At 41.6% G+C, this 25864-nt stretch overlaps 2 protein-coding genes across 2 annotated transcripts in view; one reads left to right on the top strand and one right to left on the bottom strand.

Moving 5' to 3' along the window:
* LOC115458879 (DNA topoisomerase 2-beta-like) overlaps positions 1 to 1897 on the top strand; it is a 165979-nt gene extending 164082 nt beyond the window's left edge. The window contains exon 11 of the mRNA XM_030188716.1: positions 1411 to 1897. Coding sequence (XP_030044576.1) covers positions 1411 to 1569 — 159 coding nt within the window. The 3' untranslated portion in view covers positions 1570 to 1897. The remainder of the gene's footprint in view (positions 1 to 1410) is intronic.
* Positions 1898 to 2431: 534 nt separating this feature from the next.
* Positions 2432 to 25864, bottom strand: part of LOC115458880 (retinoic acid receptor beta-like) — a 64164-nt gene continuing 40731 nt past the window's right edge. Inside the window, exon 5 of the mRNA XM_030188717.1 lies at positions 2432 to 3991. Within this exon, the coding sequence (XP_030044577.1) occupies positions 3792 to 3991 (200 nt within the window). The 3' untranslated portion in view covers positions 2432 to 3791. The remainder of the gene's footprint in view (positions 3992 to 25864) is intronic.

Genomic DNA, 25864 nt, shown 5'->3' with positions numbered 1-25864 from the left:
AGACACAGTTCAGGCATTGGGGTTTATTCTAGATTCTTTCAATTAAATCCTAAATTGACTGTTTTACACTCCTCGTTTTTCACTCTCCACTTCATGTGTTCCATAAGTCTCTTCCTGTACTGATCCTGTATGTTCTCATATTTACATTAGTTGTTGCTGGTCTAGATTTCTGTAATGCCCTCTATAATAGTTTGTCCCTTAAAATCCCTAAGATCTTAGTTGATTCAATCCTCTGCCATGAAATTCATAAAGAAAACTCATTGCTTCAACCATGTCCCACCCCCACCCCCAAAGAAGAGCACTGGCTTCCAGTCTCACTGTGCATAAAATTCAGAATCTTGTCCCTGGTCCACAGAGCTACTTATTCTCAAACTCTGCCTTTTTTGACTGCATTGGTTTCCCCTTACAGTCCTGGCCACTCCAACCATTCCTTTTAAGGTAGGGCTTCTTTTCCTTCTTTCCCCTGTGCATTTATGCTTAGCTATTTCAAAGGACTCTGTCTTCTCTTATCTGGCCCTCGTCTTTGAAACACTCCATGCTTAGATTGTTTTGAAGTCTTGTATCCCAAATTCGAGAGCTGTGAAAACTTGACTTTTCCAATTAGCATTGGGCACTACAAAACCTGTTGTCAGCTAGGAACCTACCTTCCTTCAACCTTCTCACCCCTCTCTGCTCCTCTTACCCCTTATTTTTATTTCCTTGTGCCCTTGTTCCACTTCTCTCTAGTTGTTCGTTTTGAATTTTGTTTTAAATTCTTATGCTGTGCTTGGACTTTGAGTGGTATATCAAGCACCTATAAATATAATAAATAACTCCTAAAATGAAGTTGATGTATTAGTATTTTTCCTAATGTCAGTAAAATTTCCATGAACACATTATCTTGTTTTCAAGTTTCAGTAAACAAATATTTCAGAACATAAAGCTTTCACCATTGTCTAAAATTTCAAATACTGTGACTCCAGCCTTCCATCAAGCAGTAGACCAGTAGACTGCCATAAAGGCCATAAAAGTTGGGGCAGTATATATTGAAAAGCAGAATTTCTGGTATAACACAATATAACTTGTGATAGAGAAGACATAGCTTCTAATTCCACCCAGTGCAATGTTGCCTGCTGCTCTAATAAATGGTCATGATCCAAAGAATTAAATATAGACAAGCTTGCAAAGAATTTCCTCGATTCAGATTTTGTATTATTGTTCTACTTCAGCAGTAGTGCCGGTGCACATGCATAACTGCAGAACCGGTTCTCCATGCAAGTCTTTCTACTACTACTTTTCATAATCTCCATTCTTGATGAAACATGACATTATATTCATAGTTTGAACATGAAATGTGATAAAGTAACTTTGAGGAGCTTAAGCCTCCAAGAGCTATTGCTGTAGTAAATTAGCTTCTCATTTTGATTTCAGAAATCCAAGAAAGTGTCAACTCAGCATGATTCTGATGGCGATATCTTCCCATCAGACTTTGTTTCTGAGAATACGTCACGACAGCAGCCGGGCCGAGCTAGAAAAGAAGTGAAATATTTTGTGGAATCTGATGATGAAGATGATTTTGATATGTTTTAATTAATTGCCCAAATGAGCACACAAACATTTTCCAGCAAAATATCTTGTGTAGTCTTTTTGTCCTTTCTGTCGCAAACTTTTGTACATTTGGCTTATGTTATGTGATGCTGTAATTGATGTTTTTTATTATTGTGTGTAGGCATTTTAACATTGTTGCATATACAGTTTTATGCCCTTTTTTACTCATTGAAATGTCATGTATTTGTCTTATTGGCTTGTAGAAATGTTCTAGATTGCCGTGCTAAAGCACACATTTTAATTGTCATGGTTACAAACTGTAAGCCCTGCTTTTTGAACTGAAGTTGAAACATTAAAAATTAGAACTGTACAGCTAGTGTCTGGTGTGAAGATCTGCTTGAAAGGAAGGACTGGAACGGTCTTAGAATAAATATATTTTATTCTTTGACAGTTGACTCCATGGGGAAAAAAAACGTAAACAGTATATGAACATAGAAAGCATTGTTAAACAATTTAAATGCACCAATGGGGTAATGAAAGTACATCACAGACTTGCTATAATATAAAAATCCACTAGGGCGTCAGTGAGAGACAGACGCTGATGCAGGAAACTTTTAACCATACTACTACTACAATGTTTTACTTCATTGGGAATTGAGCAATGCAGGAGAGGCAGATACTCTGCCAGTGTCTTGTGTCCCAACATTGGCCTCTCAGTACTGAGTGGATTGGGAGCACTTGTGTTTGAATGTTGAAAAGCCCAACTCCCTGTGGTTATATACAGTAGATTTCAGTTAATTAGGACACATCAAGACCACAGTACTTTGTCCCAATGAAGCGGCTGCCCCCAAACAAGAAACTTACCCAGAATCACAAAGAGATACAGCAGGAGTCGAATCCGGTTCGCGCCCACTCCATTTACATTACTCTGCGGGGTGGAAGTTAAAGATCACATGGAAGGAAGTGACGCTATGGGGTGGAAGCGGTTGTTTTGGGTTGTAAAAAGGGAACGCCAGGTGGCCCTGCCTTCTATGCACATCATCTCGTCAGCTGACTGCACAGAGATGGATGCGGGGATTAACATCAGTATCGTGGAAGAGTACTGGTGAGAGCACGAGTCCCATGTCTGATTCGGGAGTAGGGCACAGTAATGATATTGGGAAGGGAGGGGGTGGGAAGGACAGAAAAATTCGCACTCGCCCGGAGAATAACAGACTAGAGAGTGCAAATGCGGACACTACTGGCTCAATTAAATGGCGCAATGTCCCAATTAAGCAAAACTTTTCCAAATTAAAAATATGCTTTTGGTTTTTTTCTCCTGGATTTGGACCAAATAAGCGGCTGGCCCTGATTAACCAGTGTCCCAATTAACTGGAATCTACTGTAGTTCCAAGATAGACACTACACCCTGTGCTAGGTAGTAAATCAGCCTGCTCCATCTCCTGTGAAGTGTACCTAATGGTTTGTGAACAAGTAAGAAAAACATAGTAACACTGAAAAGTGTTCTGCCTTGAAGGCTATCATTACCGAAAAAATGCAGAGGGCAATATTTTTTTGAAACTAAATAGTCATCACCCATGATCGGACACATTTTTTCTAAACTGTTAAGTGATATTAACTTTTGAAAAAATTATATTGAGCTGACTGAACAGGGAATCACGCATAGAGAATTAAGTATAGTGAATTTGTACTTAGGAGATGGAATAAAAATGCAACTGAAGGCATATAACAAGCAAAGACACAGTTTTCCATACAAACTAAATAAGAATGTATTAATTGTTTTTAATCTGGACCTGTACAATTATCCAATATTTTTTACCTTGTGATGTCTTGACCTTTTTACGTATGCAAGACAAAAGGAGAGCACCAGAAGTCCAATGGAGGGGAGAGTAGAATCTAGTAGTTGCACCTACATGTCCTCAAAGTAAAGATTTTAAAACCAGTTTCAGATCAATCTTCTCATGCAGTCTTTAATGTTTGGATGAGAAAACAGAAGTTTAATTTCTTTTGCAAAATGGCAGATTTCAAATTTGAAAGTGAAATGGTTGGGTTTTGTTTTGGGTTTTTTTTTAAAGGTTTGTGAGTCCAAAGAAAATCAAAAATTCAAACAGCAAGGGATATATATTTTTATGTATCTCAAACATATTTGTCCTTTCTGAAGTTTATGTATATAAGTTCAGAAATTAAGCAGCACTGTGCATGTGTTCTTGCTTTTTCTCCCCTGTGCATAAATGGACAAGAATGCATAAAGTGGCAGAATAGCCTTATTGCACCTGGTGTACTTCTGTACTAATGCTATTGTTCTTTGTTGAATTGGGTGAGATGCTAGCACTCTGTTCTGTAGTATTTTCACTTGGGCTTGGTGTCCCTGGTTCATGACCTTCTGAATTTTCCAGCATTTCTTGGATGAGAGGTGGCATTGATCCAGGGATTTCCAGCTTCAATGTGATAACACGTTCTGCTCCTTAAAAAAAGAAAAGAAAAAAGTGTTGTAACAAAAAAAGATATAAAAAAAACTTGACACATTGGCTTATAGAATTATGACCCCATCTGGGACTAATTGATTAGCTTCACGTATGCTAAGTGTTATGAGAAGTGGTATTCTAAAACAATGGTTTTTGAACCCAGTCTTAGGGACCACCTGGCCAGTTGGGTTTTCAGGTTAGCCAAAATGAATAGGTTCAAGATGTATTAGAATGCACTTCCTCCAGTGTATGCAAGTATCTCACATGCATATTGATTGTGGGTATCTCGAAAACCCGACTGGCCATTGGTCCCTGAGGACTGGGTTGAAAACTATGGTTCTAAAATATCTGTGCATGAAACTATATATTGTGGTATTTGCTTGGAACTGTAAAGATTTTATCTTTTATTTGTAAATGGGCAGGCTTTCACCAGTCTTTGTATTCATCTTGATTCTGAGTTTCCTTGAAAAAGTGGGCTATAAATGTCTAATTAAAACTTTTTAATTTTTGATCTGTCAGAACTTTCTCAAGTAGTAGTAGATCAGACAACCAAACATAAGGTGCCCCACAAATATCTAATGTGCTCTTATCAGGATTTGTTTTGTTTTTCAAAAATGGGTTTATAAAACTCTGAAATTTTTCAAATTAAAGCAACACATTTTTTCTCCTGGACCACTTCCATGTCTTTTTCTGAGAGACTGATATAGACTGTAGAATTTCATCTATGCATGTAGCATTTCATAGATGGGGGAGGGGAGAGATGACAATAGTAGGGGCAGAGGGAAAGTTTTTTTTAAACAAACCTGTATGTATGTATGGGGGGTGGGAAGGGCCCATTTGGGTTAACTCAGGGTCCACCAAAATGGCAGGTCTGGCTACACTCATGCTCTGCACCGAGGGTCATGATAACGAATCTACTTCAGATTTCGAAAATAGGTTATTCATTATGGTGTGTTTTGTGCAGCATTTTAGTAAACTACAGTCTGTTTCGTTCCTTCAGTATCACAGAGGTAGGTTTGTATCCAATGTGAAATTCTGCTGAATGAGAAATTGCTGAATTGTCAACAGTTGAAGTCCTATGACAATAACCAGAAAATCTGAGGCCAAGCAGAATAGTGGTGGTATTAGTAATATAGTAATTCTCACTAGTACATAAATCCCAACATGGATTCTCTGATCCTCTTATAGTACCGAAATGGTCCTCATCACCTTTTATCTTAATTTCAAGAGAGAAATTGGCTTAGGTAGTAAGATTTTATTGATGCAATTCGATATGTCAAGTGCTTTTGATGTAGTGGACCATGACACATTAAATGTGCTTGATCATTTTGGCCCAAGTGGCAATATTCTTCAGTGGTTTCCAGGTTTCCTTAAATTGAGATCTTACCAGGTAAAAATGGCAGATTCTATCTCATCTCCTTGGTCCCCTGACTGTGGGGTGCCACAGGATTCCCCACTTGCCCCATTCTGTTCAATGTTATGATGGCACCATTGGGTAACAGACTTGAAGCTGTTGGTTTTCAAACCTTCATATATGCAGGTGATGTCACCATATACTTCCCTTTTAAAGAAGGCATTCCTGAAATTTTGAATCTAATCAAATTAAGACTTCTTGGAATCCAGGGCATCTGAATTTAGACTAAAACTCAACAAAACTAAATTTCTAGTCATTACCAATCTATATGACTCTCTACCCTTTACAATAACTTCACTATTAATCAAACTTCCTATCCTATAGAATCCACATTAAAGGTACTAGGTGTCACCATTGATAGTCGGCTCAAATTTGAACATCGTGTATCAAAGATCATCGCCAAATCCTTCTCAACTCTATGGAAGCGAAAACGTATCAGGTCTTACTTTTCATCTGGGACTCTTAGACTCCTTGTTCTATTGCAAATAGATCCTACAAAAATACCTCCAAAATGCTCAAAATACAGCTGCTAGATTTATTTTCAAGGTGCCATACTTTGAACAAATCACACCTAGATAAAGGCCATATGACCCATCCAGTCTGCCCATCCTCTGTAGCTTTAATTCTTCCTGTTCCTAAGCAATCCCACATGCTTGTCCCATGCCTTTTTAAACTCTGGAACAGTCCTCGACTCCACCACCTCCACCAGGAAGCCATTCCACGCCTCCACCACCCTTTCTGTGAAATAATACTTCCTCAGGTTGCTCCTAAGCCTATTCCCTCTCAACTTTGTCGAATGCCCCCTCAATTTGAAAAAGGCTTTCTTCCTGTACATAAATGCCCTTGTTACTAAATTGCACTGGCTTCTTATTAAAGCCTGGGTTTCATTTAAGTTTTGTACTATTATCATTCAAATTTTACATGGATTGGTCCCAAATTACTTTATTAATTTGTTGCATTTGTATCCCACATTTTCCTACCTATTTGCAGGCTCAATGTGGCTTACATAGTACCGTGATGGTGATCGCCAATTCCGGTAAGAGAAATACAGAGTTAATATTCATAGATGACAGAGTATATTAAGTATTCAAGGAGAGAGAGTTAAGTTTTGTCTAGTTCTGGTAAGAGTTTCGATAGTGTTGCAGGGTTAAGGTGTTTAGGTTGGATCATTCTGGTATGCCTTTGTGAACAAGTTGTTTTTTAACGATTTCCGGAAGTTTGTTAGGTCGTGCATTGTTTTCATGACGTTTGGAAGTGCATTCCATAGTTGCGTGCTTGTATAAGAGAAGCTGGATGCATATGTTGTTTTATATTTTAGTCCTCTGCAGCTAGGGTAGTGGAGATTTAGGTATGTGCGTGCTGACCTTTTTGTGTTCTTGGTTGGTAGGTCTTATAAGGTCTGCCATGTAGACTGGGGCCTCGCCGTGAATAATTTTATGAACCAGGGTGCAGATTTTGAACGCAATTTGCTCTTTGATTGGGAGCCAGTGTAGTTTTTCGCGTATGGGCTTGGCACTTTCATATTTCATTTTTCCAAATACACCTACCCCCACATAATGTTTTCCAGTTGTTCTCTCTTTTGTCAACTCGAGTTCAATGTGGCTTACAATGTAGATTATCTTGGGATAATGTCCGATATAAATGACATAAGGCCTATTTGGCACAGCAAGAAGACCATATGCCAAACATAAGGTTACAGATATGTAAAATCACTTTCTGTAATTACATTTTACAAAAAATGTTAAATATAAATGATAAAATAATCTGTAATTGGACCAGGCCAGCAGGGAGAAAAATAGTGTGGTAAGTGTAAAAATATGAAATGGTTTCAAAAACAAGTCTTGAAAAAACATGTATGTTTTGAAGTCCTTTTCTTTCAAGTGCCAATATATTTTAGCTTTATTTCAGCAAATGTCATACATTTTGTTTTTCCTGTGGATTTGCTTATGACAGCTGTTTTTCACCCAATTGCATTTTACTGAGAGCTAGTGTGGAAACTTTGATTCCTTATCCTGCTAGACCAGTCAATGCCAGTGGGTTGTATCCCTTCCTGAGCAAAAGATGGAGGTAGAGATTCTGAACTGTTCCAGTGGCATCACTGGTATAAGGGCTGGTGCATGCTGAAATCCTTCAGTATTTCTCTACCTCCAGCAGGTGGTGGGATTGGGCTGGTGCAAAAGGATTTAGAAGAGGTAGGCTGACCCCCCACCTAGGTGCCAATCTACAGCCTGGGGCCTTGGTCCATGGGCTGGCTGCTCCTGAGGTTTGGAATACAGCCTTACCCCAGTTGAGTTTGGAAGTGCTTGGAGCTTCCTGCCTTGGGCTTTAGGCACCGAGAGAGGCCAAGACACCTGGGCTGAGGAGTTCCACTAGACCGTCTCCAGTAGGTAATAATCACCACAAATACTAATCTCATGGGTCGGATAGTGCATTGCAAGAACAAAGTGGCACAAAGAAAATGTTCACCGCAGGAGGTTGCATGGCCAATCTGCTTAGCTCTCAGGCGCTTTCTCCCCCTGCTGGCAGGAAAATCAGTGCAGATGACATAATGCCATGGTGCTAGCATATATCAATAAACGGAGGCACCAAGAATGTAATACTGGTGCTGGAAGCAGATTGGCTGTGCCAGTGGGTGAAGTGCAACTCGACACTCTCAGCAGCTACATTGCCGAGTCAGAAAATGTGCAGGCAGACAATTTAAGCTGCAATTCCTTAGATCTGGGGGAATGGGAGTTGAATCCAGAGGTAGTTCAGCTGCTGGTGGACCCCTTTTAATGACCTATGTCAAGCTGAAAGGCAAAATGCAAGCTATTTTTCAGCCATAGAAATGGAGGCCAGAGAATCAGGGACTGCCATTCTGGTGCAACTGTGGCCCAGCCAGGAGTCTTTATAAGTGTCCCCCCTCCCCCTTGGCTTCTATTAAGCAGAATCTTCTCGGGTGGCTTAACACCCCTTCTTGATGGGGGGAGGGGGTCATGGATTTTGATATACTGCCTTTCTGTGGGTACAACCAAAGCAGTTTATTTAAGTACATAAGTATTGCCATACTGGGAAAGACCAAAGGTCCAACAAGCCCAGCATCCTGTTTCCAACAGTAACCAATCCAGGTCACAGAAACCCGGCAAGATCCCCAAAAAGTACAAAACATTTTATACTGCTTATCCCAGAAATAGTGGATTTCCCCAAGTCCATTTAATAACGGTCTATGGACTTTTCCTTTAGGAAGCCGTCCAAACCTTTTTAAAACTCCGCTAAGCTAACCGCCTTTACCACATTCTCTGGCAACAAATTCCAGAGTTTAATTACACGTTGAGTGAAGAAAACGTTTCTCCGATTCGTTTTAAATTTACTACATTGTAGCTTCATCGCATGCCCCCTAGTCCTAGTATTTTTGGAAAGCGTGAACAGACGCTTCACATCTTACCCGTTCAACTCCACTCATTATTTTATAGACCTCTATCATATCTCCCCTCAGCCGCCTTTTCTCCAAGCTGAAAAGCCCTAGCCACTTTAGCCTTTCCTCATAGGGAAGTTGTCCCATCCCCTTTATCGTTTTTGTCGCCCTTCTCTGCACCTTTTCTAATTCCACTATATCTTTTTTTGAGATACGGCGACCAGAATTGAACACAATATTCGAGGTGCGGTCGCACCATGGAGCGATACAAAGGCATTATAACATCTTCATTTTTGTTTTCCATTCCTTTCCTAATAATACCTAACATTCTATTTGCTTTCTAAGCCGCAGCAGCACACAGCAGAAAGTTTCAACGTATCATCAACGACGACACCTAGATCCCTTTCTTGGTCTGTGACTCCTAACGTGGAGCTTTGCATGATGTAGCTATAATTCAGGTTCCTCTTTCCCACATGCATCACTTTGCACTTGCTCACATTAAACGTCATCAGCCATTTAGATGCCCAGTCTCCCAGTCTTGTAAGGTCCTCTTGTAATTTTTCACAATCCTCCCGCGATTTAACGACTTTGAATAACTTTGTGTCATCAGCAAATTTAATTACCTCACTAGTTACTCCCATCTCTAGGTCATTTATAAATATGTTAAAAAGCAGCGGTCCCAGCACAGACCCCTGGAGAACCCCACTAACTACCCTTCTCCATTGAGAATAATGACCATTTAACCCTACTCTCTGTCTTCTATCTTTTAACCAGTTTTTAATTGACAATAGAGCACTACCTCCTATCCCATGGCTCTCCAATGTCCTCTGGAGTCTTTCATGAGGTACTTTGTCAAATGCCTTCTGAAAATCCAGATACACAATATCAACCGGCTCACCTTTATCCACATGTTTGTTCACCCCTTCAAAGAAATGTAGTAGATTGGTGAGGCAAGATTTCCCTTCACTAAATCCATGTCGACTTTGTCTCATTAATCCATGCTTTTGAATATGCTCTGTAATTTTGTTCTTAATAATAGTCTCTACCATTTTACCCAGCACCGAAGTCAGACACACCGGTCTATAATTTCCCAGATCTCCTCTGGAACCTTTTTTTAAAAATCGGCGTTACATTGGCCACCCTCCAGTCTTCCGGTACCACGCTCGATTTTAAGGATAAATTACATATTTCTAACAATAGCTCTGCAAGCTCATTTTTCAGTTCTATCAGTACTCTGGGATGAATACCATCCGGTCCAGATTTGCTACTCTTCAGTTTGTAGAAATGCCCCATTACATCCTCCAGGTTTACAGAGAGTTCATTAAGTTTCTCTGACTCGTCAGCTTCGAATACCATTTCCGGCACCGGTATCACTCCCAAATCTTCCTCGGTGAAGACCAAAGCAAAGAATTCATTTAATCTCTCCGCTACGACTTTGTCTTCCCTGATTGTCCCTTTTACTCCTTGGTCATCTAGCAGTCCAACCGATTCTTTTGCCGGCTTCCTGCTTCTAATATACCTAAAAACAATTTTTACTATGTGTTTTTGCCTCGAACGCAATCTTTCAGGTTCTTTCTCTATCCCTAGTAGGTTCACAATCTGTTTTTTTTTTTGTACCTGGGGCAATGAAAGGTTTGAAGACTTGCTTGGAGTCACAAGGAGCTGCAGTGAGAATCAAATCCTGTTCCCCAGGTTCTCAGCCCACTGCACTAGCCTTCAGACTACTTCTCTACTCCTGGTGGCTCCAGACTTGCCTTGGCATCTATGGTACACAGCCCTGCAATGTCTCTTGGTGGGCCCTCCGATACCTTTCCAAAGTGATGGGGGATTCTGAGGCAGGGCTCTATTTTGGTGGAGTACCCAGCTTGGCCCTTGAAAGGCGCTACCTGAAGAGTAAGGTTACTGCTACTCTGCTGGCCACAAGCATTCCATTTCCTTGAATTATAGGCATGTGTGGACAATGTTGGAGAACTGGTGCTCCAAAAGACAGCTTTCCCTGTTGCAGGCTCAGTTTTTTGTTTGGCTTTAGCTTGCTTTTCTCAGTAGGAGCTCAAGGTGAATTATCTTCAGGTACACTAGATATTTCCTTGTCCTCGAAGGGCTTACAATTTGTACCTGAGGCAACGGAAGATTAAGTGGCTTGACCAAGATCACTAGGATCCATGGTGGGATTTGAACCCTGACTTTCCTGGTTATCAGCCTGGTGCTCTAACCACTAAGCTACTTCTCCACTATTTTGGTCATCTTGCAGCAGGGCTTAGAGCAGCATCCTGATCCTTGTTCAAGGTCCAGGTGGTGGCTCACTCTTATTTTCAAGGGAAGAATCAAGGGTCTTCTGTGGCAAATCATCCTGATGTATTGAGGTTCTTATGGGGTGTGAAACATATTTGCTCCCTCCACTGAAGGTAGTATTAACCAAACAAGGCCTTAATTTGGACGTCATTGTAATGGGGAATTTGCCCTTTGAGCCACTGAAGTATGCCTCCTTGACCTTACCTTAAAGTTAGTTTTTCTAGTGGCTATCTGCTCAGCTAGGAGGGTCTCAAGAACATAAGAATAGCCATACTAGGTCAGACCAATGGTTCATCTAGCCCAGTATCCTGCTTACAACAGTGACCAATCCAGGTGACAAATACATGGCAGAAACCCAAACAGTAGCAACATTCCATGCTACCAATCCCAGGGCAAGCAATGGCTTCCCCCATATCCATAGTGTAGAATCATGAGCACAGGTCAGCACCCCAGCACAGGTCAAAAAGGGCAGAGGCTGACAAGCCGGTATGACTCTAGAATCTTATCAGAGATTGAGAAGCCTGTAGTTTATTAAAGAACATGAGCCTGTGTAAACTCAAGAATTTATGATCTATTAAGACACCCTTACAGGCAAGCTAGCTAGCATGGGAAAGGTGCAATTATGGGTGGACAGAAGAATGTGATTTAGCAACTTAAGGGAAAAATATATTGTGAGAACAGAATGATCTCTCAGGAAGATAAGTGCTGAAGTATGTGAAGCCTTGCTTAACATAAAAGGTATATAAATAATTGAATCATAGTATTACATTGGAGAGGCAGAGGCAGAACATATGTTTGTATCCCCTGCTCTCCACATGAGAAACTAGTATTTGTAATTGTAACTTTCTCTTGATAAGAAATTAAAGAATTGCTTTTCTCATACGCATGGCCTTCCTAGTCTTTTATCTCTCTAAATTGAGGGTGGTTGATGAGCACTAATTTGGGGAGGTGATGAAAAGACTAGTAATTTAAAAACAATAGGTGCCAACATTTCAAAATTATTGTGGGTGAAAAAACAAAAATTACCCCTCTCTATACATAATGAAGCAGTCTGCTCAATATTGGGAGTGCTCAGCACCTACGGAGTTGGCTCCTATGCCCATATCTATCTCAATAACAGACAATGGACTTTTCCTCCCAGAACTTGTCAAAACCTTTTTTAATCCCAGCTATGCTAACCACTGTTCCTAAATCCTCTGGCAATGAGTTCTAGAGCTTAACTATTCTTTGTGTGAAAAAGTATTTCCTCCTGTTTGTTAAGCATTTCCATTTATCCATGTAATTTCATTGAGTGTTCCCTGGCCTTTGTACTTTTTGAAAGAGTGAAAAATTGATTCACTTTTATCCATTCTAAACCGCTTAGGATTTTGTAGACCTCAATCATATCTCCCCCCCCCCCCCCACCAGCTTTCTCTTTTCCAAGTTGAAACACCCTAATTTCTTTAGCTTTTCCTCATATGAGAGGCAGTCCATCCCCTTTATCACTTTGGTTGCTCTTTGAACCTTTTCTAATTCTGCTATATCATGTTTGAGATACAGAGACCAGAATTGAACATAGTACTTGAGCTGAGGTCGCACCATGGAGCGATACAGAGGCTTTATAATACGTGGTGTTATATATCATTCCTTTCCTAATAATTCCTAGCATCTTGTTTGCTTTTTTGGCTACCACTGCACACAAAGCAGAAGATTTCAGCATATTGTCTACAATGACACCTAGATGTTTTTCTTGAGTATTGACTCCTAAGGTGGACCCTAGCACCAGGTAACTATGATTGGGATTATTCTTCCCAATGTGCATCACTTTGTATTTGTCCACATTAAATTTCATCTGCCATTTGGATGATCAGTTTTCCAGTTTCCTAAGGTCTTCCTGCAATTTTTCACAATCCACATATGTTTTGATAACCTTGAATAGTTTTGTGTCATCTGCACATTTAATCACCTCACTCCTTGTTCTGATTTCCAAATCATATATAACTATGTTAAATAGCTCCTCCATTGAGACCAACTTCTAATCCACAGAAGGACATTGCCTCATATCCCATAACTTTTTCATTTTCTCAGGAGTCTCTCATGAGGAACTTTGTCAAAACCTTTCCAAAAATCTAGATGCATTACATCAACCGGCTCACCTTTATCCACATGTTTGTTCATGCCTTCAACAAAATAAAGCCAATTGGTGAGACAAGACTTCCCTTGGCTGAACCTATGCTTACTTTGTCCTATTAAACTATGTTTGTCTATGTGTTCTGTAATTTTATTTAATAGTTTCCACTATTTTGTCCAGCACTGAAGTCAGGTGTGCCGGTCTGTAATTTCCCAGATCACCCCTGGAACCCTTTTTAAAAATCAGTGTTACATTGACCACCCTCCAATCTTCAGGTACTACAGACAATTTTAATGACAGCAGATCAGCAATTTCATGTTTGAGTTCTTTCAACACCCTGGGGTGTATACCATTTGGTCCAGGTGATTTATCACTCTATAACTTGTCGATTTTTCTCAGTACATCTTCCAGGTTCACCAAGATCTCTTTCAGTTCCTCAGCATCGTCACCCTTAGTACAGGTAGATCTCTTACATCTTCTGCTGAAGCAAAGAATGGAGGAGTAGCCTAGTGGTTAGTGCAGTGGACTTTGATCCTAGGGAACTGGGCTCAATTCCCACTGCAGCTCCTTTTGACTCTGGGCAAGTCACTTAACCTTCCATTGCCACAGGTACAAAATAAGTACCTGTATATTATATGTAAACCGCTTTGTAACCACAGAAAGGTGGTATTTTATTTGCTGCATTTGTATCCCACATTTTCCCACCTATTTGCAGGCTCAATGTGGCTTACATTATATAGCAATGGCATCACCATTAACAGAGTAAGAGGTTCAGCATATTGTTACAATTAATGTACAAGAATAACAGGTAGGTAGGGTAAATAAAATGATAATACATAACATACAAGTGAGAGTAGGAAAAAATGTAATGTTCAATAATGATAATATATAAAATAATCAAATTAGAAGTGATCAATATTGGTTGGTTCTGGTATAGATTAGGAAACAAGTCATTAAGGAGGATTCTTTTTGTAAGTCTCTTTGAACAGGTACGTCTTCAGTAACTTCCGGAAGGTTTTCAAGTCTTGCGTAGTTTTTATAGTATTCGGTAGTTTATTCCATAATTGTGTGCAGAGGTAGGCGAAGCTAGATGCATGTATTGATTTGTATTTAAGACCTCTGCAATTGGGGTAGTGGAGGTTTAGGAAAGCACGTGATGAACTTTTGGTATTTCGTGTTGGTAAGTCAATTAGGTCTGACATATATGATGGGGCCATCCCATCCCTTTCCACTATGTCCTTGTCCTCTCTGAGTGAACCTTTTGTTCCTTCATGATCTAATGGTCCCAAGGATTCCCTCACAGACATTCTGCTTCTGATGTACTTGAAAAAGGCGTTGCTATGAGCTTTTGTGTCTGTGGCAAGTTTTTCTTAATGTTCTCTTTTAGCCTTCTTTAACAATGCTTTGCATGTATGTTGACAGTGCTTATGTTGCTTCTTTTTTTCTTCATTCAGATCCTTTTTCCATTCTTTGAAGAATGTTTTTTTTTTTTTTTTTTTTACTCGAATAGCCAATTTCATTTCACCTTTTAACCATGCTGGCTGTTGTTTGCTCTTCTTTCCACCTTTGTCAATACATGGAATACATCTGGTCTGGGCTTCCACACATTCCGATCTGCCCTCCCTTCTCACACAACCACTACTATGTGTACTCTTCACAGGCCTAAATGGCACTTCCCCCCTGCCCCTTATAGTATCCCCTATTGTTACCAGTCCGATCTAATACATATTGAAAACACAACTAGATTTAAATTTAACTCAGACAAAACATGAAGTCCTTAACAACTGTGTCTTCCAGTGCACCTTTGGAATCAATCACATAGTCTGTTCTCTTCCAGGAGTCTGAGCTGTTCTTGAGAGACGTCTGCGTACATTTTGCTGCTAATCTCCAGTCTCGAAAATATGGCTTGTAATACGTTTTAAATCTTTTTGATCAGACTCCAGTGGCTCAGTCCTGCACTTTATCCACTGCTCCTAACATCCAAAATGTTCCCTGCATATCCCCATTAGCGCTCTTCCGTTGGAGGCAGCTTTTCCGCAAACATCCGCAGTCCCTCCACTTTAGTCAGTGTGAGTGTTCGATTTTCTTGGGTTATGCGCACTCTGGCAGGGTATTGAAAGGCGAATTTTACTCCTCTCGAATACAACTGGGAACAGTAAGGCGCCAGTAGTTTTTTTTGCTCCGCCACTCGCGCTGAAAAATCCTGAAATAATAGCAAGCGAGCTCCTTTGTATTCCACTGATCTGTGCTTTCTCAAGAGCTTCAGCAGTTTTGCATTTACAGCGTAATTTAAGAATCTCACTATTACCGGTCTTGGTCGTAAGGCACCATCTTTCTGAGGTCCCAAACGATGCGCCCGTTCCACATGCACTGACCCCATTTCAGCGCTAAAATCCAGCGCTTGTGGCAGCCATTTTTCAGCAAACTCCGCGAGGGTAGAATCAGGCAGGTCTTCCGGCACTCCTATGATCCGCAGATTTTTCCTTCTGCTTCTGTTCTCTTGGTCGTCTACTTTCTCAGATAGGGTTCTCACTTGCTTTTCCAGCTCGATAATTGTTTCCGCCATCGCTTCTGCCCTGTCTTCCTGTGCTGCCACCCGTTCCTCCACATTTTGTAATCTTGCTGCCTGTCCAGCCACTGAGTCCTTGACCTCTTCCATGCTGGCATGTAATTTCGCCAGCTTTTCATCGAGGAGCTGCGATAGGTTCTTCATTGACACCTGGACGCTATCCTCAGGTCTTGTTCGCTGTTGCTCCGGTGGGGACCCGTTCGTCGCCATTTTACCTGGGTTAGGTGTAGCTGGGCCTCTTCCTGTTCGAGCTGCCTTCGTCAGCATATCATCACATTTTAACCACCAGTTCTCACCAGAAAGAGTGGATTCCTTTCCCTCGCGATTTATAATCGTTTCCATAGGTTAATAGGGTAAATTCGCTGTATTAGCAGGCTTGTTTAGCCAGGAAGGAGGGGGAGATGAGCTAAAGGCATCTTCTCAGGTCGAAACCATCACGTGACCGAGGATGTATCTTAACCGGACTATTTGAAGAACCCACCAGTCGGAGGTTAGAGAGGCCACCTTTGGAGAAAAAACATCAACTTCCCCCCTACCAGCAAGTCGTCTGGTAAGGACACTTTTACTGAGGCTATGCTGAACTGGAGCCAGTCAAAAGCCTGCCCTTTGCATTTGCTGGGGAGCAGAATGGGCCTTAGTCGCAAGCTGTTGATGAGAATGAGCGCGCTGGGGCTGAGCCTGGATAGGCTGCTGAGAAGCAGGAGTGTACCTACACCTAGAATAGGTATAGGGGGCACTCCTCCTCCCGCCAAAAAACCTCCTAGATGAGGAGGCAGTGGCAGAAGGCGCCCGGTGGGAGAGAGAATCCATAGCATCATTATGCTTCTTGATTTGATCAACTAGATCCTCTACTTTTTCACCAAAAAGATTGTCCCCCAGGCAAGGAACATCTGCCATCCGCTGCTGGACTGAGTGATCCAGGTAAGAGACATGCAGCCATGAGAGTCTATGCATCGCTATACCTTGAGCAGCGATCCTGGATGTCACTTCAAAAGTGTCAAAAGTACCCCTGGCCAGGAACTTGTGACAAGCCTTCTGCTGCCTGACCACCTGACGAAAAGGCTCGGCCAGCTCTGTAGGGAGTGCATCAATTAAGCTGGACAGTTGACGTATTGAGTCCCGCAAGTGTACGCTCATGAAGAGCTAGTATGACTGGATCTTGGCAGCGAGCATAGCGGCCTGATATGTCTTCCTCCCAAAAGAATCAAGAGTCCTAGCTTCTCTGCCCGGAGGCGCCGAAGCATAGTCTCTAGTACTACTGGCTCTCTTGAGGGCGGAATCCACCACCAAGGAATTGTGGGGTAACTGAGACCTCATCAACCCAGGTTCACCGTGGATCCGATACTGGGATTCAGCTTTTTTTGGGACCATGGGGCCAGACAGAGGGGCTGACCAGTTTCGCATAAGGACTTCCTTCAGTACCTTATGCAGAGGAACTGTCACAGCCTCTTTAGGTGGAGAAGAATAATCCAAGACCTTGAGCATCGCAGTCCTGGGTTTATCCTCAACCTTCACAGGGAAGGGAATAGCCTTAGCGATGTCCCAGACAAAAGAGGAAAAGGACAGACTCTCCAGTGTAGACAGTCTCCTTTCTAGCGGAGGGGCAGGATCAGAGGTAATCCCAAAGGACTCATCAGAAGAGAAGTACCTGGGATCCTCATATGACTCCCACGAGCGCTCCTGCTCAGTGTTGGATAAAACCTGAGTTAAGGTTCTTCGACACTGAACCTGCCTCGACGCCGAGGAATGATGTCCTCTATGGCGATGTTGAGAGGTCGATGCCCGGTCCGACTGCGGCGAAGCTCGCTCTACCGATGTTGAAGGGGAGTCGACCTGGGTGGCAGCTGACCTCACCACAGGAGAAGGGCCAGACACTGCTGCAGCAGCAGGTACAAAAGCCACAAGCACTCCCGACACCGAAACTGACTGTCGTAGCAGTTCCTCCAGAAGTTCTGGAAACAAGGCCTGGATGTACTCGGCGAGAGCAGCCATCGGAGAAGGCTACGGGGTCGGTGGCATCGGCACCTCCTGTATCGAGGGGGAGCGATCTTCTCGGTGCCGACGCTTCTCGGGTGCCGACTCTCTCGACGTCCCAGAGCTCCCAGTACCATGTGTCGAAGGAGAATGATGACGGTGCTTCTTCGCCTTCGCTCGACGCCCATCATCGAGACTCCTCAGTAGCGATGAGGACGTGGAATCCTCACGTCTCCTCGGGGCCGGGTCCGATGAAGGTCGGTCCCAGGGGGGCCTGCATAACAGGAGGCCTCGAGGCAGGTGGAGACTCACTCAACGTCTCACTGCTCCCAGCACGAGTTGGTCTCTCAGCAGCCATTACCTTTCTTCCCGACGTCGATGCTCCTGTCGATGTCGATGCCTACGCCGCCTACCTTGGTACCGATGTTGAAGGACCAGACTGAGCCCCAAAACTTTTTTCTCATTGTGCTTCTCAAGATGCTTGAGTCCGTTTCTTCATATAAAGACACAGACTACAAGCGGCTGGGCTATGGTCGGACCCAAGGCACTGGATACACCAAGACTCTAGCAAAACTTTGTTTATTTTGCTGGCAAAATGCCGATCCCTGGGCCGATGTGGACGTCAACCCACATGTGAGAACAAGCAGCCTGCTTTCCTCGGAGAAATATATATATATATATATGCAGACGTCACCATATCCACTCCCTTTGTCAACAACATCCAAGATGTGATAAGAAGCAACAAACGAACACGTGATTTGATGGAATCCTGGACCATAGCTTTTACGCTGAAACTTAACAGAGAAAAGATGAAGTTCATGATGATAGCCATCTCTTTCAAACCAATAACAAGCAACAAATTATTGATGAATCAAACAGAATACTTTCTAGACACAAACATCAAAGTGCTGGGAATAATACTCAACCAGCACCTAACATTAGAACTGCAAATGTCTGCCCTAACATCAAAAGTTTTTAGATCACTAACAGGCTTATTTTCGAAAGAGAAGGGCGCCCATCTTCCGACACAAATTGGGAGATGGGTGTCCTTCTCTCAGGGTCGCCCAATTTGGCATAATTGAAAGCTGATTTTGGGCGCCCTCAACTGCTTTCCATCGCGGGGATGACCAAAGTTCACGGGGGGGTGTCAGCAACGTAGCGAAGGCGGGACTGGGGCGTGCCTAACACATGGGCATCCTCGGCCGATAATGGAAAAAAGAAGGGCGTCCCTGACGAGCACTTGGCCGACTTTACTTGGTCCATTTTTTCTAGCAACCAAGCCTCAAAAAGGTGCCCGAACTGACCAGATGACCAACGGGAGGGAATTGGGGATGACCTCCCCTTACTCCCCCAGTGGTCACTAACCCCCTCCCACCCTAAAAAAACCTTAAAATAATTTTTTGCCAACCTCAAATGTTATACCCAGCTCTATGACAGCAGTATGCAGGTCCCTGGAGCTGTTTTAGTGGGTGCAGTGCACTTCAGGCAGGCGGACCCAGGCCCAACCCCCCCCCCCCCTTGTTACACTTGTGGTAAATGTGAGCCCTTCAAAACCCACCAGAAACCCACTGTACCCACATGTAGGTGCCCCCTTCGCCCCTTAGGGCTATGGTAGTGGTGTACAGTTGTGAGGAGTGGGGTTTTTTTGTGGGGGGGTTGGGGGGCTCAGCACCCAAGGTAAGGGAGCTATGCACCTGGGAGCAATTTGTGAAGTCCACTGCTGTGCCCCCTAGGGTGCCCGGTTGGTGTCCTGGCATATGAGGGGGACCAGTGCACTATGAATGCTGGCTCCTCCCACAACCAAATGTCTTGGATTGGTCATTTCTGAGATGGGCGTCCTCGGTTTCCATTATCGCCCAAAATCGGGGGCAACCATCTCTAGGGACGACCATCTCTAAGGTCGACCTAAATGTGGAGATTTGGGCATTCCCGACCATATTATCGAAACAAAAGATGGCCGCCCATCTTGTTTCGATAATACAGGTTACCCCGCCCCTTCGCAGGGACGTCCTGCAAGGATGTCCTCAGGAAAACTTGGGCGCCCCATTCGATTATGCCCCTCTATGGCAACTGGAACAACTAAGAACCCATTTCTCAAAAAACACGGTCTATGAGGAATGCAGGGAATACATCTTCAAAAAACTACAGACAGTACAAAACACCTCTGCACATCTCATCAATGGCATATCCAGATACCACCATGCTACGCCACTGCTACAATCCCTGCACTGGCTACTCATAAGAGCAAAAGTAGTTTTCAAAATTTGTACTTTCATATACCAGATTGTCAACGGCACCTCACCAAGCTATATAATATCATTAGGAGAAGCTCAGAGATCACCTCATTATCCACCACCCCAGCTGGAAAGAGGCGGTCTACAAATCAGCCCACATCGCTGGCTTTCAGTATAATGTGGCCAAATGGTGGAATACACTGACCAAAGACATACGACACAAAATCATCTATGAAAGCTTTCTCAAAAAATTAAAAACATTTTTATACAAGAAATTCCTGATGATAGATGTGACTTAAATCTGTGCTGTAGGACACCTCTCCTCTCCTCTCACAATGTAGCTTTGTCCATCTCACCCATGGATTTTGTCTATAATACCAAGGAGCTAACTATCCTCTACTAGGTCTCCTTAATCTTATTTACTCAAATCTATCTGATAACTGGCATACATTAAATCGATCAGAAATACAGATATAAGTGAAGGAAGCATGGTAAACAAATAGAACTGAGTTCTCAACTCAAATGATTATATGGTATAAATCAAAAATAAAGTTTTTTACAGAACTAGCCTTGCAGGTCCACAGCAGCAAGCATGTTACAACTTGACAAATGTTCTTGTTGATGGGCCACATGGCCTCAACAGTGCATGTCATTCCCATGGAATGGCTCCATTTGAGAGCTGCCCAGTAGATCCTAGCTTCCCATTCATCTCAGGCAGCTGAAAATCTAGCAAATGCAATCCAGATTCTGCCAGAGTTAACTCATGCCCTTCTTTGGTAAACAATTCGAATGAATTTGACTGTGGGACTAACATTCCAAATTGCACCTCCATATAAGGTGTTAACAATGGATGCATCTGACCTGGAATGGAGAGCTCATGTAGATAAGCTTCACACCAAAGGAACTTTGCTCAAGAAACAGATCTTCATATCAACCTCCTTGAGCTGAAGGGCCATTTGGAACATAAAGGCTTTCAGAGATTGGCTTAAGAATCAAATACATTATTTACATTTAAATGGACAATCAGGTTGCAGTGTTCTATGTAAACAAGCAGGGAGCGTATTAGCTAAGATGATGTCCGGTGTGAAGCAGAATAAAATTGACTCTGTTTTCCTCCCACATACAGCAGTAAATGTCCCAAACAAGATCTACTGACACCCATAAAAATCAAATCAAATTAGCACTTGTATACCACTAAAATCCCCTATTGAGGAGGGTTCAGTGTGGTTTACATGAATTAAATTGCATTGGAAAGTATGGCTAGAGAGGGGACTATTGTGAACAGCATAGGGAATGTCAGAGCTTAACCTTTCTGTACATAATCAGTGGAAATAGGGCTAGAGAGGGGGACTATTGTTGTGAACAGAATAGGGAATGTCGGAGCTTAACAGTTCTGTACGTAGTTGATGGAAAAAGTTCCTTATTGGGTGATTATTTAGCATCTTTGGGAATAAATGTGTTTTTAACTTCATTGTCAGATTTTATATCAGCAGAGGGAGTGAATTCCATAGAGAGGTGTCTGATATTGGGAAGAACGTGTCAAACATCTTTTGGATTTGAATGCTCTTGTGTGACTAGGATGATAGGAACAGAAGGTCTTTTAGTCTTTCTGAACAAGCCAAGCAAAAAGATGATATTTTGATCAACAGAGCAGATGTGGTTCCAAAAAGAGTTTGAAAGACTATGCAAGCAGTTTTGAACTTGACCCTTTCGGTTATGGGAAGCCAATGTAGTTTAGCAAGGCATGGTGAAATACTAGAGTAACTGTTTAGCTTGAAGATCAGCTGGGCCGTAGTGTTCTGTATCGGCTGTAGTCTCTTCAGGTATTGGGTTTCTATTACACAATCTTTATTTTTTTTGTAATGCATTGTGTCATTCGGACTCCTGGCAAATTATTTCAACTCAATGTTCTCAAATCTCTGATGGTCTTGTCAAGCCTCTCGAGGAGCTCTGGATCATCTCTTGGTTTTTTTCTGTATACATACTCATAACGTTTGGACTCTAGTATGGGAAAACATCCCACAAGTGTTGTCCCCTAACATATGAGAATATCTTTCTTTGGTCACCTTCATTTTCTGCCTTCATTTTCTTTGAAGTATGGCGTACAACATTTAGGGGTCCTTTTACTAAGGTGTGCCAAAAAAATGGCCTGTAGTGGTATAGGCGCATGTTTTGGACATGTGCAGTTCCATTTTTCAGCACACCTGTAAAAAATGCCTTTTTTAAATTTTGGCCGAAAATGAACATGCAACAAAATGAAAATTGGCACGTGTCCATTTTGAGTTTGAGACCCATTGACTTAGCAGTAAGGTCTCGTGCGTTAACCGGATGGCAATGGTCTACGTGCATAGACTGCTTTTTACTGCCCAGTTAGTGCAGCACGCTGGAAAATAAAAATTATTTTCTGGTGTGCATAGTGGACACATGTAAAAAATGAAATAACCGTCCAGGCCACGCGGTAGCCGGACAGTAATTCCAAATTGACACGTGTAGGTGCCTACGCGGCTTAGGAAAAGGGCCCCATATTTTGTATTGGAATTGGAACTCATTGAATAAGTTCAATAGTCATATGTGGTGGGCTTCAGTGTGTCTTATATATAAATATGAATCGCTTGCATATGAAAAATTAGGGTGTTATCGGAAACTTTTAGACGCATGGGGGTATGTTTACTATTATTATTTATTATTATTATTAGCATTTGTATAGCACTACCAGACACACGCAGCACTGAACACCTGACATAAAGAGACAGTCCCTGCTCAAAAGAGCTTACAATCTAAATAATACAGACAGACAAGACAGTTACAGGTGAGGGAAGTAATGGGTGAGAAGGAAGGGACAAGGGTGTGTTAGCGTTACTAAGGTGTGTTAGCGTTTTTAATGCGCCTGTAAATTTAAGGGGTGTTAAACACTAATGCGCCTATACATTTCTATGGGCGTGTTAGCGTTTAACGTGCATAAACCATTTACGTGCGTTAAAAACGCTAACGTGATGGTCATCTATGATTACTTTTATAGACTCAATAAGATTTGCTTGTTGTATATTTTGCTCAAAATTTGTCCTTTTGTGTTTAGACTCATGTGTTTAACTCTCCCTGCATCCTTTGAACAATTTCTTTCTTATTTGAGTTATGGCGTTTTTTTCTCTTATGATTGAGGTTGTTACTCCTTTGTTTTTGTACACCGTCTGGCTACAATATTTGTAGATTCTTTGATCAGTCTGCCTTTTTGGTTTTACTGATCCTTCCTATATATTTTGTTTTTCCTTTTCTATTTTTTATTGTTTTATAAATATCAATAAAAAAAATATTGAACTTAAAAAAATAGATGGTGTTAGATTTTGTTGAGTTGACCTTACAAGATCATTTTTCTTCTTACATTAAGGGTAATCAACTAGACTTGTTTGCTATTAAGTTTTACACATTTAATATTTTTGTTTTGCAGAAGTTTTGTTGACGATTGCAGATCACAGTAAACTGTCCTTTACGATGAACTGGAAGGAAAATGGCAGGAATCGCGAGCGTAGTTCTTTGATTATTTTTATTTATTTATTTATTGCATTTGTATTCCACATTTTCCCACCTATTTGCAGGCTCAATGTGGCTTACAGAATTTGTTATGACAGCAAACTTATGCTTCCCAAAGTAAAACTGATGCTCATGATTTCTGGACCAAGGTGTCTTTAATAGAGAATTTTTCTAAAATCTCTTCCCCGTCTATTTTAAAGGACTGGGATATAATGAGTAAAATAATTTTGGATAAAATTGCACCTATGAAAATCAAGAAAAGACCCTTGGTTCAGAACTCTCCCTGGCTTTAACCAGGAAATTTTACTGGCAAAAAGATCTGTGCAGGAAATTAGAAAACAAATGGTCTAAAGACCAATCTGAGTCTAATAAAATGGCTTGAAGGAAAGCTGGTCGAGGATATAAACATAAGATTAAAAAAAGTTAAGTTGAAATATTATGATGCCTATAAAGGACATAGCTTTATAGATACTAAAGAATTATTTGAATTCGTTAACAAGTTATACAGCAGCACTAAGGAACAGGTATTGATGAATGAAGCATTATCTTTGGCTATGGGGTTAGCTCAAATTTTTTAAAGTTAAGATTGTTAAGATTATGCAGTCTCTTCCTCTGCTTTTTCTGAATTATTTGGACAATCTAGCCTATAGTTGGATGAATTCCCTGGTGACAGAGTCTGATCATCCTTCCGTCTTTTTCTTCTTATTCAGTTCAGTTATGTTTACAGCAATATGCTGTTGCCTCTTGCTCTTTGGATGTTTATCCCAGATTTTTATTAAGACCTACTCCGTTAGATTTTTAGACTGTTTCTGCTTTATTTATGAGGCTCAGATGATGGTGTTACTTCCTCCTTTTAGTTTCATATTCTTAATTACTTTTTTAATATTTCTATAATTGTTTCACACTGACTTTGCAGAGCAGGTTGTGTAGATTTAGGCAGCAGAATGTGAAAAATGTACAAGGATATGAAAACTTTTTTAAGGTGCTATAGATCATTCACAATACTCAGTTTATTATTAGTTGGCAACCTAAGTTTACTGATGCTCATATTAACAAGCAATTGTTTTTTGTTGGTGGTTGGGCTTCGAGACAGGTAAATCTAAGTCAGAAAACAAAAGTACTATACTAGTTTAATAAATTATGTTCTCTCATGCTTGAATAACATTGGAGTAGATATTCAAAGAGTTGTTAAACATCAGAGTTAACTGTCTAAAACTACAGCTGAATATCTGGTTAAATCTACCCATACAAATACTGTATAGTTTGATACAAGGCAGTCTTTCATGCATTCACATTTAGGAAGACATATTTAGCAGGTAAGCACTAAATATTACAGTAACTAGCTGAGGTCCTTCTACTAAGGTGCGCTGAAAAATGGCTTGCGGTAGTGAAGGCACGGGTTTTGGGTATGTGCCGATCCATTTTTCAGCGCACCTGTAAAAAAGACCTTTTTAAAAAAAATTTGCGAAAATGGACGTGCGCAAAATCAAAATTGCCGCGTGTCGTTTTTGGGTCTGAGACCTTACCGCCAGCCATTGACCTAGCGGTAAAATCTCACATGGTAACCGGGCAGTAATGACCTACGTGTGCCAAATGCCACTTCGCGTGTGTCCAATACACGCACCTGAAAATAAAAATTATTTTTCGGACGCACGTATCATATGTGCACCCAAAAATGAAATTACCGTAAGAGCCACACGGTAGCTGGGCGGTAACTCCATTTTGGTACGCGTTGGGCATGCATAGACGCTTACGCGGCGTAGTAAACGGACCCCTAAATTTAAAAAGCCCATTCTCGCCAGCTAATTCTGTGCACCTAGTGAGGTTGTACAGACAGACTTTAGCTAAATAGGGTGTGGAATTTTCAACTGTTGGATTATGTGAATAAAGGCTAATTTGTCTACATAAATCCTTTGAAAACTGACCCTGTTATCTTAGGGGTTCTTTTACTAAAACTGTGTTAGGTACTAATGCGAGTCTAACGCAGGTAAAGACTGAGTACCACAGGACGCGCTCTGGCATTCTGCAGTAACTTCAAAATGTGCCTGTGCTAACTGCATGCTAAAAAATTTTAAGGGGGCATGTCGGAGGCGGTGAGTGGGTATTCTAACTGGGATATTGTGTGAGCCCTTACCGCCAACAAAATGGGTGGCAGTAAGTACTCACGCAGTAATTTTTAAAAATGATCATGCGCTAATGGCAATATTAGTGCATTAGAGATTACATCAGCGATGGAACGAGTGAGCAGTCAGTATGACCTAGAGAGAGCAGCCATTGCACGTCCCCTGAAGAAGCAAGTGTGAAACAGGTCTCCGTTGGGATAATCCTTATACAAGATAAATGCTCCTCTTTCCGCA

This window comes from Microcaecilia unicolor, unplaced genomic scaffold, assembly GCF_901765095.1.
Source record: "Microcaecilia unicolor unplaced genomic scaffold, aMicUni1.1, whole genome shotgun sequence".
Classification (NCBI taxonomy): Eukaryota; Metazoa; Chordata; class Amphibia; order Gymnophiona; family Siphonopidae; genus Microcaecilia; species Microcaecilia unicolor.
The sequence above is the reverse complement of the archived record's forward strand: the minus strand, read 5'-3'. Positions and strand labels throughout refer to the sequence as shown.